This window comes from Schistocerca cancellata, chromosome 3 (assembly GCF_023864275.1).
Source record: "Schistocerca cancellata isolate TAMUIC-IGC-003103 chromosome 3, iqSchCanc2.1, whole genome shotgun sequence".
NCBI lineage: Eukaryota > Metazoa > Arthropoda > Insecta > Orthoptera > Acrididae > Schistocerca > Schistocerca cancellata.
Genome location: NC_064628.1, coordinates 167,488,813 through 167,506,325, shown reverse-complemented (window position 1 = coordinate 167,506,325; position 17,513 = coordinate 167,488,813). Strand labels below are relative to the sequence as shown.

Genomic DNA, 17,513 nt, shown 5'->3' with positions numbered 1-17,513 from the left:
GATGTACAATGCGTGTTCTTTTACACATGTCCAAAGGAACGAACTCCAGACACTCATGTTTCCACAGCCGCTTATGAGGCTGTCAAGGCTTATATGCTACTATTATATGTGTGGTGTCTCTTCTTTCTAACATGTCCGACAGCATTTCATGGTATCGTGAGTGTGGATGCAACCTAGGCCCGACCTCCTGAGAGATTCGTGATAAATTCTGTGAGCAATTTGGATGGTAACAGGGGGCGCTATGGAAGTAAACAAGTCGGGAATTTGGAATGGGTGCGAGGTGCCGGGGCTAGCAGTGTATTTAACACTAAATTCTTCTCGAATCTTCATATGGGAATGATGCTCTAAGCTCCCCCCTTTTCTAACTCCGACTTTTGCTGTTGGACATGGATTAAGGAGAAACGCGCACTGACTGTAGTCGATACTGCAAGTGGAGTAGAAAAGAGTTTGGCACCTGCAATAATTTAATTGGATAGAAATTAATTAGATAAAGGAAAGTTTCATCAACGTAGCGAGAAATGAAAGGGTTGGTCTACTGATTAACAGAATGAAGTTCTGTCCAAAATAACCATTTGATTTATTATGACTAAACTCAAAATAATAAACAAAACAAATGAAACATTTACAATACATCAAATTGGATACTCAAATAAATGCTGTGAAGGTGAAGTTGTCCATAAACTAGATTGTGACATTTATGACCAGGTGGTATGTGGAGCAAATTCCTTGCAACTCAAATCTTAAGAGAAACACCCAGCCAACCCAACATTAATTGCTGCTACAGTAGTGATAATTCAGACAATGAACACCCAAGACAGAACAAAGTTAGAAAAGACGAACAGGCGCGCGCTGCTGAGCTCTGATTATCACTTAGCAAAATTCCCTAATCTTCCAATGCTGCGGACGTACATTACCAAGCTGTCTTCTTAACTGCAAGGACACGATCTGGCATACCGGAGGCGATGGCTGGTTGCTTCGACATCCCGTCGTGGTGATGATAATGTCGTGAGTATAGCCCAAAAAAAATTCTCCTGGTCTGGTTATTCCAGACTTCCTAGCAACACAAATATGCCTCTGAGGGAGACGGCTCGCTACACAATCACTGAAAGGTACAGTGAGTGATTTTAACAAGAGAAGTCATGCAGTAACTCCGGTACAGTCAACTTTAGCCAAAACTGCTCAAGATGGACAACATAGGCTGCTTGTACGCAGAACGCTCAATTGCCAGCTGTACTCGGAAAGTTACATTGAAGTCGAAACTTCAGCAACTTCGTCAAACAGTTACAATTAAATGAAAGTATATTAGACAGCCAACGGAAGGCAGACTGTCCAGAGCAGCGAGAGCTCAGTCTTGTAACCTACTCCAACCGAAAGGCGAGAGCTGACTCCCTCAAGAGCACCCGTACAAGCCGAACACAGAACATTCCCGCCCCCATGACAGTGGTCGTGGTTAAACGTTCCAATCGGCAACTCGAAAACCGGTGGAAAATTCCCCTCTATTGCCGACGCAGTATTATTCCACTAATGGCGATAATTGGCGCCAATTTCTGCGCCGATTTTGCTTCGTCACAGAGCTATTGCCTGGGCAAGCCAATCACAGTTATGATTTTGCAGAAAACGCGGGAATTTGCCAGCCAAAACTGCCTGGGAACACAAGTCATTCCTACGCCTCGCTGGTAGCCCGCCAGAAAGTGTTTTCACTAGGTTTCTGCGAAGTAACGGAATCTCTAGCCCAGCCGCTCCGTCGGGCCCCTCTGGGCGTGTCGCCCCATCTCTTATGACAATGTCGGAGTCTGGAAAGCATCCACCCGACTCCCTCACACCCGTCGTCTTAACCCTTTCAAGATCAGCATACCGGACCACCCGGGTGACAAGACATGCTGAGTGGGAAGTCCGTGTGTGCAGGAATAGCGACTTTTCACCGCATGCAATTAGAGAGGAAAATCGAATTACTCAGAATAAGATAGAAATATGAGAGCGGGCTCATGCCACCCCTCACAGGAAGCATGCTTGAATAGCAGAAGTGGTGACAGCGACCACTCTTGTAAACTGTGAAATCCGGGTTGGAGTCCCAGTCCAGTACAGATGTTCACTTGTCGCCACTGAACTATATCAATGCCCTTACGCAGCTGACATCGGTATTTCTTTTCCCCTTGTGTTCTCTCCAAGTCCATTCTGCAGTCTCTGTAGTGAAATAACATTCCTACTTTTTCTAACCAGTGCTCGACATATGTGAACGATGCAAACAGTGAAAGCTAAATTTCCTGCGTGCTGATTTTATACCAGTACGACGGTGATGCATCACTGTTTCCTCCTTACCCCACGTGACTGATTTCCATATCTGAGTATGAAGTAACCAACTCCTGTGTAAGGCACCAAACGGCGGAATGTTCAAAACAAATAAATTCTAAGATATAAATGTTGTAATTTCTCCTAAACCAATATTCTGATTTTAAGGAACTAAACCCCTTAGAGTATTACAACAATACCAGCATAAAATACCACAGCTTCATTTGTAAAGGCGTACTTCACACTGATGCTCTGCAGTTAGTCATTAGCAAACTTTTTACATTGTTTAATGAGATATTTTTCACAATTCATCTAGGTGAAAACAGAATTATGCTATCTTAAACAGTTCTAGAAAGGGGAGATGAACAGTTTTGCCATATCACACAATATATTATTTACTGAATATCTCCTACATTTCTTATTACACACATATATTTGGTAATTTTTCTATTCCCACTCTGACAGCGATAGCGTGGCAGAAGCGTTAGCTACCCAATGTCCTTTAGACATTCACGGTTATGGACGATGTAAGCGAGATTTTATAAATACGTTTCCAAGGAAACAGTATTAGGCGTCACAGCCCCATCTAGCATCAGTAGGCCACCCGGTCTGCCTGTCTAAAGCCTAACCACTGGTAGGTCAGCTCTGCTTCCTGATTCGTACCTCCCCCACTCTCATAGAGATACAGATATTTGAGGTCATCAATCGCATTCCGCAGAGACTATTCCCCCGTTCTTACATATATTTCTGCCTGTACATGCACATCGTTATCCACCGTTTATGCTCTGCGACCAGTGTATTTGCTCTTTTCTCTTTCACAACATCCAAGTCGTATCATTTTATTACTGAGATCTCAGTGTGGGTCTACTGGCATCCCACGTTTTCTAAGTTCAATGTAACTCATTTTATGGTTACAGTAACGTAACTTGTTTTATGGTTAACAGCCAGGAGCTAATGGAGAGTGGTGCTCCGATAGCAAACACAGCATCGCTCCCTACTGCAAAGCAACAATGGGTCAATATGTAACAGATCGTTGATTCACTTCTCAGGGAATGGATTCTTATTTTCTGTGAAGGAGTCACTAATGAACGTTTTGAAACTATCTAGCCATTATAGCGTTTATCAGTTTCGAGAATATAAAGAAGCAATGAAACTTGAGTGTGTCATTCACCATGACGTCAAAAATTGCACACGAACCCTTACGTCTTGTCACCTTGAGGAACTACAATCATCAAGTAATCGTCATTCACTCTTTCAATAGTCCAGTTCCAATTATTATTGGCTGTTAATAATTGATCAGTCCACCATTTGGGAATTCTATGTAGAGCAGGCAAACGAAATCAAAATTTGACTACGCTGTAACACTTGGCCACCATATACTAGTTAATTCGGTGCCAGTTTTCCAGATAATGCCCTCTGGAATCTCCCGTAGTCAGCAGGACCGACTACTTACGGTACAGTATGTTCTGAAAATCGTAATTACTTTCTGTCCTTTTAAACTAATCGATATTTCTTACATCGCCGAAATAGACTTTTAACAGGTGCGTTGTTGTGTTTCTTGAAGTTTTCAGGGCCAATTGAATATTCGAACTAAATTTAACTTCATGTACCGATATATGGTCTAAAAGTAGAACGGAAATTTTCAGTACCTTGAAAAGGGCAGTAAGACTGCTAGCCTAAATATTGGCACAAGGAATAATGCTAGTCGATTTGAATTCCCGCACTTGTTTCTCATCACGAAACAGTATTTCCTTTCACCTATGAGTCCCCCGCTTTCTTATTGATGACCTTTTTTACTTATGCGGACTAAAGATTACCCATTCCTCGAGAGAAGAGTGCGACTTACTTCATTCAAAAAATTAGCTACGTTTCATCTCTTTTCGGAAATGCAAATCGAACAGCATCATTCCATGTGCCAATACTTACGCTAACAGCAGTTCAACCATTTTGAAGATACTGAAAATGTCTGTTCAGTTTATAGCCCTCACATTAGTACGAGAAGTTAAATTTAGTTTGAATATTCAGCCGGCCGCAGTGGCCGAGCTGTTCTAGGCGCTTCATTCTGGAGCCTCGCGACCGCTACGGTCGCAGGCTCGAATCCTGGCTCGGACTTGGATGTGTGTGATGTCCTTAGATCACTTAGGTTTAAGTAGTTCTGAGTTCTAGGGGACTGATGCCCTCAGATGTTAAGTCCCATAGTGCTCAGAGCCAATTGAACCATTTTAGTTTGAATATTCAATTCTCCCTGGAAATTTCAACAAACACAACGAAGCACCTCTTAAAAGTCCATTCCTGCGAGGCAAGAAATATCGATTAGGTTGAAAGGACAAAACGTGATTATGATTTTCAGAACGTACAACTGCGTAAGTAATCGGTCCTATAGTTCGAAATTCTTCTCTCGAGGAGAGAGTCCGCGATAAGCAAGTGAGAGGCTTATAGATGTGAGATAATGATGACAAACAAATGCCGCATGAGACCACAATCTACTGAATACGTGGGCACTCAAGATTACGTAGTCTGGCATTCTGTCCTATAAAAAGTACTACACAGTACTTGAGTGACGTCTTATTGCGCCATACTGCGCAAATTAAATAGCTGTCTGATGCATCCTCTTGGAAAGGGTATTGTAATACCAGTAATGAGTCGTGTACAGCGCTACACGTGATGTGTGAAAGCAGTAAAAGACATGAGTAAACATTTTGTGTAACACGGCCTATGAATTTAAGTAGTGCGTTTAATGCAGTTCAGCTGACTTATAATCATGTTACTGTGGCTTAAGTTTACTGCGTGTGTAGATGCTCTGTAGTTGGTGAATTGCATATGCCAGCATTACCACCAGACTCGTTCAGCGGAGTATCTTGTTAGGGTCATCACGAACATGTATATTTTATGAGTTGCGGATCTTTTACATGTACGTATATGATGAACAAACATTCTGCAGCTATCTAAATATGATTTTATTTAATGATATATACAAAAGCATTGCCGTTTTTGTAACTTCTAAAACCCTCTAAATGTGCAACATGAGGTACTTAGTGAATATGACATATGCACTAAAATAAAAACAATATATTCAAGGTGGGAGGTCTAATCGTGGAAGTGCAGGAGATTTTTAATCTCTCTCTGATAAGGACACGAAAAATCAGAGTTACTGAATTTTGAATTATTTTAAAATTGACTGCAGTATATTCATTTCCCAAGGTAACTGGTTTATTTCAGAATCTATCTCCGTGGTTGTGCTATAGCGGAAATGAGAAAAAGCAATTTAGAAACGTACTTTGGACAGAAAATGAAACGAGTCCTTTCTGTTACCATTTTTTGGACGTACTTCTTCAGAGCCATCACATTTCGATACGTTTTTCGTGTTCCACTATCAGATGGTGCGACTGTTACTTTCTGTTCTTTCTTAAGATACCGAATACAGGTTTTTTTTAATATGCGCGTTCGTGAAACAAATGGCTGTTAAAAATTAGTACTGAATGTTGTTGTCCTGAAAATTTTCATTAATACTAACACATACAACAAAGTTCCTTAAAAACAAAATAAATAAAGCCCATCTTTCACCTAGTTTATTGCTGTATTCCATCTTTTCCTGTCTTGCGCTGATCGATTCGTCTCGACTTAACTTCTGCACCCAAAATCCTCTGTAATATGTTTTGAATATCCTCGTCGTTCTCTGCCTCTGTATTGGAAGCAGCAGTAGAGGAGTAAAACAACAAAGTTAACGTTGTCTCACTGTTGTAGCAGATGTCATACATGTCTCTTATTCAGACAGGGATACTCCATAAAACTATTTCCTCGCCTATTCTTCTTAGTACTTCATTTTGCCCTTTATCGGCCAAGACACATTGTGCGATAAATACGCTGCATACCTCTCAAAAGTTCTGCTAAGTATTTCACACACCTGGTCAGAGATGCACTGTCAAGTAAAAAATTTAACATTGGTATTAGTTTCCCTTGCATTGTCATTCCTCCTCCGAAATTTTCTATGACTTCCTTTAACAGCCTTATGTATACTACAGAAGCCAGTACACAGTTCACGGCAGGGGATACATCGTGCCAGTATTAGTGACTTTTGTGCCTCATTTCATTCACGTACTGAGCAAGGGAAAGTTGCTGTCTAGATGCCTCTGTACCCGCCCTGATCCCTTTTATCTCCGTCTCGTGGTACTTACAGGACATATACATAAGTAACAGAAGTGTTTCATCACACATTTTTTCAAGAACTAGTTCTATAAGTTTTCTCACCATGCTTTCTTTAGAACGCCGTCGTCTATCTTCCAAAACTTTACAATTGTGTCGCTCTTCATTGTTGTTACGACGTACGTGTTACAAACAACGGCGATGAGTGGTAATCCTGGCTCACATCCTCTCTTGACCTTTCGCAGCTTTATTACTCACTCTTACGTTTTGTTGACGTTGCACGTCACTCGTCTATATCCATACTTGGTCCCAATCTTCTTAGGATTGGAAAAATCTTACTCCACATTAAATTGTGTAAATTCTTCCACCAAGTCCACAAATGTTGAAAGACATCTTGACTTTTCTTTACTGAGCTTCCCGTTACTTAGCGTAATGTGAAAACTACTTGAAACTTCCTGGCAGATTAAAACTGTGTGCTGGAGCGAGACTCGAAATCAGGACCTTTGCCATTCGCGGGCAAGTGCTGTACCATCTGAGCTACCCAAGCATGACTAACGCCCATCCTCACAGCTTTAATTCCGCAATACCTCGCCTCTTACCTCATCTGCATGGTCTGTAGGAGAGCTGCTGTGAAGTTTGGAAGGTAGGAAACGAGCTATAGGCGGAATCAAAGCTGTATGGACGGGGCGTGAGTCGTGTCTGGGTAGCTCAGATGGGGGAGCACTTTCCCAAGAAAGGCAAAGTTCCTGAGTTGTAGTCTCGTTCCGGTACACAGTTTTAATCTGCCAGGAATTTTCATATCAGCGCACACTCCGCTGCAGAGTGAAAATTTCATTTCTAATTTACTTCTCTAAGAGCTGTTTCCTTATTGAAGAAAAGCTGATCTTCCTTCAGTGTTTCTTCAGTTATACTTTCTGTTCTTCTCTACGGCATTCCAATCTGTAGTTTATTAGCGTAATTTGTCAGAGTAATCGTCCGATAGTTTTACTTTTATCCTCACATGACTTGCTTCGATAATGTGATGAATATCATTTTCTGGTAAATCTGATGGATAGTCACCTGATTCAAAAATTTTCATACCATCTCAAATCATCGTTCATCTATACCAAGATTTGCTATCAAATGCGGTTGTCTTTGGTGTGGACCGTTGTGCTCATCCTAGTTATTAAACAAACAAACCCGACTTCTCAAGGGTTTCGTCTTGTGCCTACAAAATAAAAATTCCGTTGAGACTTAATATCAGGAACGAGGTAGTTTTACCTTTTTTTACATGAAAAAGACTTGTGCTCGACCACAGGATGAAGGGAGAAACTAACTAGTCCTTTTCAGAATAAAACTGAGGCATCCTTGCAGGTAATTTAGTCTTCTCTCGAAACAACGACGAGGCCTCACAGTTTTCTCTGGACTAACTGCTGGACAACTTTGAAAGTGACTTCTGTCTGGACGAAAAACCTCTGCAGACCCAACTGCTTAGAATGTGTTGATGAGACATACTGATAAACACAAAGCACCAATTGTATGCTTCAGAAGAATGGTGTACAAAATTTACTCCTATTACTGCCACCAGCTAAGATCTCCTTCAGAGGAAGAGGAACTTCTTCAGTTTAGAAGGCACTTCCAGTTACTGTCAACTGTATACAGTTTCAGGCTTTCGCTAGTGCACAATATTTATGAGCAGACCGTTTTCTGAAAAAGCAGGACACTTCGCAAAATTGAAATGACGAAAATGGAACTTTGTGTCAGAACAGGACTCAAGCCCGGATTTCCAGCTTATCGCGAGTGGTAGCCTCATCGTTAGGTTATCCGATCTCGCTCCGCGGCCAGAACCAGATTTCCATATGCCTTCAACAATGTGTCTACAACTTCCACTTGTACATTCATTCTGTATATTCCCGTAAAGGAGAGATATTTTGAGTGAACATCTCTTGCCCGATGTCTGCCGATAAATACGACATTGCAGTACCTGTGTTGTTCAGAATTACGATGCAATGTTCCGTCGGAAACGCACGCTTCGGATGAAGAGGTGCACGAGTGGGTACAATCACGATTTCGTAGACAACCAAATCATTTTTCCATGAAAGTTTGACCGTCTTATCTCATAGTGGTGTAAGTGTATTAAGAGTTAAGGCAGTTACATTTGAAATAAAAACAGTTTACCTACTTTCTTTCCATCTATCTCATTATTCTTTCGCTATTCTTTAAATTAATGACGCCGTTGACGAAAGTAACATTTGTTTAGTTTCGTACCCTCTACTGACGCAGCTGTTCATTAATTTTTTCAGGCTGCTGTGCCGATGCAAATTAACATTTTCTTACACAGTACAGAACTATCGCTGCATTACACGGAGAGTTGAATGAAACAAATGATTTGTTTCCTATGACGACTTTCTGACATGTGTGAGATAAATACCAACGAAGTACTTAGCAACGTAAATATGTTTACAGGATCCACAAGCGCCAGATGGATGGGTGCACATCCGAGATGCCACTGTCCGTGGGCCCGATTGCATACAGAACGACCACTTTTTCTTCAATTCTGGAGTGTTTGGATCGGAAGACTGCCTCTACCTCAACGTCTACACACCAGAGGTACCCTATTTCCTTGGATTACTCAGATATTTTCTCGGTTAAAACTATCTCTTTATCAGAAGTAAGTAAGTAAGAAGAATTACTAGTATATTCGTTTTATGTGTTTCTAAGTTACGTAAAATGTTTATCAAATAATTATTACATGCTACACATAAAGTTCGTGGGGGGGGGGGGGGGGTTCTTGCAGCTGGGGATCGCAGTTAAGCAAAAGTTGGTCTTATGTAGTTACTTATGGGTGATCGTAAAATCTGATTTCGTTATACAGTTTTATATAGGTCCCATTTTGTGCTGTTTTGCTGCAACATCAACTCTTTTTCAGCTGTCACCTTCCAATCCATTGCCAGTCATGTTTTGGGTTCACGGAGGTGGATTTAGCTATGGAGGAGGCTCAGTCTATGGACCGGATTTCCTCTTGAATTATGATGTTGTATTAGTAACCATCAACTACCGACTCGGCACATTAGGTAAGATGAGATGAGTTACAATTCTTTTCTTTTTTTTTTTTTTTTTTACGGAGTGAAGATGATGTCGCTTAGGTACAGTCTCGCTCTTCTTTCATCGGTTCCAGTGCACAAGTGGGGGAAAGAGAGAGTTTCGCTCCTCCTACACCAGCAAAGTAATTTCAGAGTTTTGATCTCAAGTTTCTGTGTCATTGCACAAGTGACAGCATCAAACAAACAAACAAAAAAAAAAAAAAAGAAGAAAAGAAAATTGTGAGGACTATACGTTATTCGGTGTCCATTTTGAGCAAGGTCTTTAAGACACATGTCAAGTCGTGTCAGCCAGACAGTCATTAAAGTTTAGAAAATAAATAATAATGACTCCATACATTTATATCTACAGTAGGCTGGCGTGCAACTAATTTGGCTACGCAACAAATTAAGGGAAAAACAACTAACATAGCTGTAAAAATCTACACATGTATCGATTGCAAACTGATATTTTGATGTTCGATTTAGTTTCAGGCAGCTATTGAGCACACGCCGTTTTAGCTTGTCTAAATTGTCAGCTGATCACTACTACTAGATAGTTTCAAACCCAGATCTTCCTTTCCAGAACATAACAGAAAGACGTTGCACAATCAATGTGCTTCTGTAATGCTTTACTTGCCATACTTATAACAATGCAACGACTCTGGCTGCTCTACAACACTTGCATATGTAATAAAAGATACAGAAGAGTTTCAATAAACCTAAATTTAACATTCGATATGTTTGTAGGGTCTGAGTTACAAGAAAAGGAAAAACTCAGAAATTTTTTCCTTATTTCTTCGAGTGCTTCGCATCTGTTGTCGTCCACAGACACCGCCACTTGCACTCTAGTCGCCACGCCTGTAGTGCACAGTCAGCAATTTGTTTGTGTGTGTGTGTGTGTGTGTGTGTGTGTGTGTGTGTGTGTGCTTTTTCAGACGCAGAATACTGCTGGATATCTACTGAATTTTAAAATTTCAAATTATTTCGAATATCTGTTACTTACTATTTGCAAAAGAGGTGTAGTTGGGTGAAATATGTCTGTCGTACCTAGCGTTGAAGGTGGAATTTTAAGAGGGTGACATAAAAAATAGCTCCGAAACTCATGGGGCAATTTCAACTTATGAATCTTTGAATAGAAAATAAAATTTTGTGCACTGCACGTCACTTTCCCAGTCGTCACTCATCTCTTAATGGAAAACTCTGCATGGAATCAAGTGTACTGAAATATGCCCATGATACACGGAGTTATGTAGGTGAATCAAGAAATATATGTTGCGTGTTTCTTGACGTGCGTATCGAGCAAACACATATAATTTACAATGGGACAATCTTTCTTTCTGAATAGATTAATCGATGTGGAAAAACTTAGAGTTTACCGATTGACCATGAGCCCTTGTGAAGTCTGAAAAATAGGTGCGAGTTACACTTAGGCTGTAATTACTGGTAATTAGACGGGCGTCCACAGCTCAGCCGATATGAGTACTGCTTCAGAAGTTCATAGGCTTGTGCTGGAATCACGGGGCAGTACACGAATTTTACTTTTCGCGAGGTTAAGTTCTTGTACTATTCCTTACTATCATCTTCTTTTCCGATTCCACAGTGAACTATTTGCTGTATTTGACCCAATTTGACGTCATATTGCACGTGATAAGTAACTGAAACAGTGTAATTTACCACCGACATGCGTGAATTCCTATTTCTAGTGTAAATACCTAACGTCTCGATCTTTTATCAATAGATGGGTAGAACGTAATTACGGCATACAAACACTTAGGTTGTTAGGTACACTCCCAAATATGCCGCTTCTGCGTCGCTTGTGCAGGTTTTCTGAGCACCGAAGATGAAGCTGCTCCCGGAAATTTTGGTCTTAAAGACCAGGTGGCAGCGCTGCGTTGGGTGCAGGAGAACATCGCAGCGTTTGGCGGAGACCCGAACAGAGTCACAATCTTCGGCGAAAGCGCGGGGTCGGTCAGCGTACACTTCCTCGCTCTGTCACCGCTCGCCAGAGGTAAGGAGGTTGATACTTCATCGATTCTTCAACTGTGGTAGCCTTCACTACATACTTCTGTAAATTTACATTCATTCGTTTTAGGAATGTAGATCTGCTCAAAGCTGAGTTAATAGAGTGTGCCTTGTTGCTTTAATAGACTATTACCAATCTGAAATTTGAAAATCGTTTTTCTGTTGACTGTTCGATATGATTTTTCTGTTAAAGGTTTGTCGTCCACTTGTAAATGTAATGTTCGTATGATATTGCATGGGCTTGTCAGATCTATAAAGGTCTCATTCTTCAAAGGTATTTTTGACAGAATGCTTAAATGTGTCCATTACGATATACACAAATTGACGTAAGCACTCACACGGAAAAATGCGATATCCATTAATGTTCAGATATACAATGCTGTAAGAAATAAATAAATTAATAAATAAATTAGTGGACATGGAAAGACGACGTTGATTTTGATCCAATGACGGCATATGCTACCTGGGGGATAATACATGTACTGACAATGGTTTCAACGTCACCCTCCAACCTATGGTGTAGTCGCATAGCTACCAGAACGCCATCTATATCTACCCTTTAATACGGTATGCTCACAGCAAGAAGGCACAGTGCGGTGAGAAACGTGAAGAAAGCAGTCAACCCTGCCACGGAGACGCACTCGGCTTCCTACAGCCAGCTAAGCGAGTTTGAAAAGGGATCATATTGTGGCCTTCCGAGTGGCGGAATCGTCCTTTCGGAAAATTGCAAACAAGTTGAACGCCGCTAGCGTCAGTGGTCACGTAAACATTCTCACACACATAGATGAGGTTCTGGACGCCACAGCACTACTCGTATTCTAAGGACAGCAGTGTCAGGCCGCACAGCTACACAGCACACATAAGAGGGCTTGTGAGTCCAGACGTATCAAAAAGAACTGTTGCAGACCGATGATTAGCGGTGGGTCTAAGGCCACATATGCAAAAAACTGGTGGTTTTTTCGAACTGGGGACCAATCAAGAATGGTATTAATGACTTGTCATTCTACACTCCTGGAAATTGAAATAAGAACACCGTGAATTCATTGTCCCAGGAAGGGGAAACTTTATTGACACATTCCTGGGGTCAGATTCATCACATGATCACACTGACAGAACCACAGGCACATAGACACAGGCAACAGAGCATGCACAATGTCGGCACTAGTACAGTGTATATCCACCTTTCGCAGCAATGCAGGCTGCTATTCTCCCATGGAGACGATCGTAGAGATGCTGGATGTAGTCCTGTGGAACGGCTTGCCATGCCATTTCCACCTGGCGCCTCAGTTGGACCAGCGTTCGTGCTGGACGTGCAGACCGCGTGAGACGACGCTTCATCCAGTCCCAAACATGCTCAATGGGGGACAGATCCGGAGATCTTGCTGGCCAGGGTAGTTGACTTACACCTTCTAGAGCACGTTGCGTGGCACGGGATACATGCGGACGTGCATTGTCCTGTTGGAACAGCAAGTTCCCTTGCCGGTCTAGGAATGGTAGAACGATGGGTTCGATGACGGTTTGGATGTACCGTGCACTATTCAGTGTCCCCTCGACGATCACCAGTGGTGTACGGCCAGTGTAGGAGATCGCTCCCCACACCATGATGCCGGGTGTTGGCCCTGTGTGCCTCGGTCGTATGCAGTCCTGATTGTGGCGCTCACCTGCACGGCGCCAAACACGCATACGACCATCATTGGCACCAAGGCAGAAGCGACTCTCATCGCTGAAGACGACACGTCTCCATTCGTCCCTCCATTCACGCCTGTCGCGACACCACTGGAGGCGGGCTGCACGATGTTGGGGCGTGAGCGGAAGACGGCCTAACGGTGTGCGGGACCGTAGCCCAGCTTCATGGAGACGGTTGCGAATAGTCCTCGCCGATACCCCAGCAGCAACAGTGTCCCTAATTTGCTGGGAAGTGGCGGTGCGGTCCCCTACGGCACTGCGTAGGATCCTACGGTCTTGGCGTGCATCCGTGCGTCGCTGCGGTCCGGTCCCAGGTCGACGGGCACGTGCACCTTCCGCCGACCACTGGCGACAACATCGATGTACTGTGGAGACCTCACGCCCCACGTGTTGAGCAATTCGGCGGTACGTCCACCCGGCCTCCCGCATGCCCACTATACGCCCTCGCTCAAAGTCCGTCAACTGCACATACGGTTCACGTCCACGCTGTCGCGGCATGCTACCAGTGTTAAAGACTGCGATGGATCTCCGTATGCCACGGCAAACTGGCGGACACTGACGGCGGCGGTGCACAAATGCTGCGCAGCTAGCGCCATTCGACGGCCAACACCGCGGTTCCTGGTGTGTCCGCTGTGCCGTGCGTGTGATCATTGCTTGTACAGCCCTCTCGCAGTGTCCGGAGCAAGTATGGTGGGTCTGACACACCGGTGTCAATGTATTCTTTTTTCCATTTCCAGGAGTGTATAGACTTCGATCAGAAATCGGTAGCTAAGGTAGAATATTTGAAATTTCTAGGTGTATGCATTGATGAGGCGTTGAACTGGAAAAAACACATTGAGGATCTGCTGAAACGTTTCAGTTCGGCTACTTATGCTATAAGGGTCATTGCAAATTTTGGCGATATACATCTCAGTAAATTAGCTTACCAAGCCTATTTTCATTCTCTGCTTTCGTATGGCATCATATTATGGGGTAACTCATCACTGAGTAAAAGAGTGTACATTGGACAAAAGCGTGTAATCAGAATAATTGCTGGAGCTCATCCAAGATCATCCTGCAGACACTTATTGAAAGAGCTAGAGATCTTCACTGTAGCCTCACAACTTATATATTCACTTATGAAATTTGTTATTAACAATCCGAACGAATTCAAAAGTAATAGCAGTGTACGTGGCTACAACACTAGGGGAAAGGATGTTCTTCACTACTCAAGGTTAAATCTAACTTTGGCTCAGAAGGGTGTAAATTATGCTGCCACAAAAGTCTTTGGTCACTTACCTAATAGCATCAAAAGTCTGACAGATAGCCATATGTCATTTAAAATGAACTTAAAAGAATTTCTTAATGGCAACTCGTTCTACTCATTATATGAATTTTTGGATATAGTAAGTGGGTAATTTCCTCAACCCACACAAAAAAAATTAAAAATATTGTCATGTAATATTTTGTGTGATGTAATGTCTTGTACAGACACCTTTTATTAACCTGAAACGTTCCTCATCATTACGAAATGTTGTATTCATGATCTATGAAACAAGTAATAATTAATCTAATCGACATGCCACGTACCGGTTATTAGCCGTGGCACTATGGCCACGGACACTTCTAGCCCGTCTTCCACTCAAACCGCAGCATCGACGTGCACGGCTCGACTGCTGGCGTCAGAGGATCGCTTGGAAAATAGAACAGCGCACCACGGTCTTCAGTCATGAAAGCAGACTCTGCGTGCACCCATGGATGGTCTACTGCGCGCACGACAAAGGCCTGCTGAGTGCTTCTCGTAGAGTGTATTCGTCCAACATACACTGACCCCACCCCACGCCTTATGCTCTGGGATGCGATAAGCTACAACTCTCGATCACCTTTGGCGTTTCTGAATGGGAGCTAAACCGCCCTCGGTACGTGCAGAATGTTAGACCCGTTCTTTTGCCGTTCTTGTGACAGAAAGGTGACGTGTTCTTCTAGCATGATAATACTCGGCCACACACTGCCCGTGAAACTCAATGTGCTCTGCTAGACGTGTAGCAGCTTCCCTGGCCGGCACGGTCTGTGGACTTGTCCCCAATGAAGTACGTGTGGGATGTGTTGGGACGAGAAGTGACCCGTGTGCCTCGTCAACCAACAACTCTTCCTGAAGTACGTGAACAGGTCGAGCAGGCGTGGCATAACGTATCCCAAGACAGTATTCTCCTTCTCTACGATCGACTGGCTGCCAGAGTCAACGCATGCATTGCCGCCCATGCAGGCTACACCCCTTACTAAAATGGGTGCTTTAGCAAGGGTCGATACCTGGTACCTCACAGCCGCTTGTGCTGTTCGTCTGTAAATGTAATCATATCATTTACTCCCCATTCATCTAGAGTAAATCGGAAACTTATAAAAGGGTGTAGTAATTTTTTTCCAGGCAGTGTATTCGGGTTCCTTTTATGTTCGCGGTTAATTTCTCAAGTCTGATTTTGCATACAGTCCTTCTTTCGGTCCTCAAAACGGCGTGGACTGAACAAATCTTGTTTTCCTGAGGAGCAACGGTTATGTCGGTAATACTAACCTGGGTAGCACCACACAGGGACTCTGGAGTTGAAGTTCAATACCAAGACCCCTTCTCCGAGTCATGTTGCTGAAGGGACATCAATACACTATGTGATCAAAAGTAACCAGACACGCCCAAAAACATGCGTTTTTCATGTAAGGGGCAATGTGCTGCCACCTGCTGCCAGGTGCTCCATATCAGCGGTCTCAGTAGTCATTAGACATCGTTAGAGAGCAGAATGGGGCGCTCCACTGAACTTGCGGACTTCTAACGTGGTCAGGTGATTGGATGTCACTTGTGTCATACGTCTGCACGCGAGATTTCCACACTACTAAACATCCCTATGTCCACTGTTTCCGATGTGATAGTAAAGTGAAAAGATGAAGGGACATGTACAGCAAAAAAGCGTGCGGGCTGACCTCATCTAATGACTGACAGAGACCGCCGACAGTTGAAGAGAGTCATAATGTGTAATAGGCAGACACCTATCCAGACCATCACACAGGAATTCGAAACTGCATCAGGATCCACTGCAAGTACTATGACATTGTCGGCCCAGTTAGCTGTGCGGTCTAACGCACTGCTTTCCGGGCAGAAAGGCATGCCAGTCCCCGGCACGGATCTTCCCGGCCGATTAGTGTCAAGGTCTGGTGTGTCGGCCACTCTCTGCATGGTTTTTAAGGCGGTTTTCCATCTGCTTCGGCTAATGCGGGCTGGTTCCCCTTATTCCGCCTCAGATACACTATGTCGGCGATTGCTGCGCAAACACTGTCCACATACACGGGGGAGAGGGGGGGGGCTGAACCACACAATAACCCTCAGTTCGGTGTGAGGTGTCAGTGGCTGTTGTGGTGTTGTGAAGCACTGAGGGCTACCGCAGGGACGCAGCCTCTCCGTCGTTTTCTAGGTCCCCAGTTCTATACGACACAATACAACACAATACAATACTAGCACAGTTACGCAGGAGGAGAGAAAACTTGGATTTCATGGTCGAGCGGCTGCTCGTAAACCACACATCACGCCGCTAAATCTCTAATGACACCTCGCTTGGAGTAAGGAGTGTAAACATTGGACGATTGAATAGTGGAAAAACGTTGTGTGGACCCGACGGCAGAGTGTGGGTATGGCGAATGCTCGATGAACGTCATCTGCTAGCATGTGTAGTGCCAACAGTAAAATTCGGAGGCGGTGGTGTTATGGTGTGGTCGTGTTTTTCATGGAGGGGGCTTGCACCCCTTGTTGTTTTGCGTGGCACTATCTCAGCACAGGCCTACATTGATGTTTTAAGCCGGCCGGAGTGGCCGAGCGGTTCTAGGCGCTACAGTCTGGAACCGCACGACCGCTACGGTCGCAGTTCGAATCCTGCCTCGGGCATGGATGTGTGTGATGTTCTTAGGTTAGTTAGGTTTAAGTAGTTCTAAGTTCTAGGGGACTGATGACCTCAGCAGTTAAGTCCCATAGTGCTCAGAGCCATTTGAACCATTTGATGTTTTAAGCACCTTCTTGCTTCGTACTGTTGATGAACAATTCGGGGATGACGATAGCATCTTTCAACACGATCGAGCATCTGCTCATAATTCGCGAGCTGTGGTTAATTGGTTACACGACAATAACGTCCCTGTAATATACTGGCCTCCACAAAGTCCTGACCTGAATCATATATAACACTTTTTGGATGTTTTGGGACGCCGACTTCGTGCCACGCCTCACCGACCGATATCGATACCTCTCCTCAGTGCAGCACTCCGTGAAGAATGGGCTGCCATACCCAAAGAAACCTT

The 17,513-nt window shown here is 43.6% G+C and overlaps 1 protein-coding gene across 1 annotated transcript in view; it reads left to right on the top strand.

Annotated features, from left to right (window-relative positions):
- The window catches only part of LOC126176180 (juvenile hormone esterase-like), a 306,116-nt gene that overhangs the window by 257,770 nt on the left and 30,833 nt on the right, over positions 1-17,513 (top strand). The window contains exon 4 of the mRNA XM_049923321.1: positions 11,317-11,502. Coding sequence (XP_049779278.1) covers positions 11,317-11,502 — 186 coding nt within the window. The remainder of the gene's footprint in view (positions 1-11,316; positions 11,503-17,513) is intronic.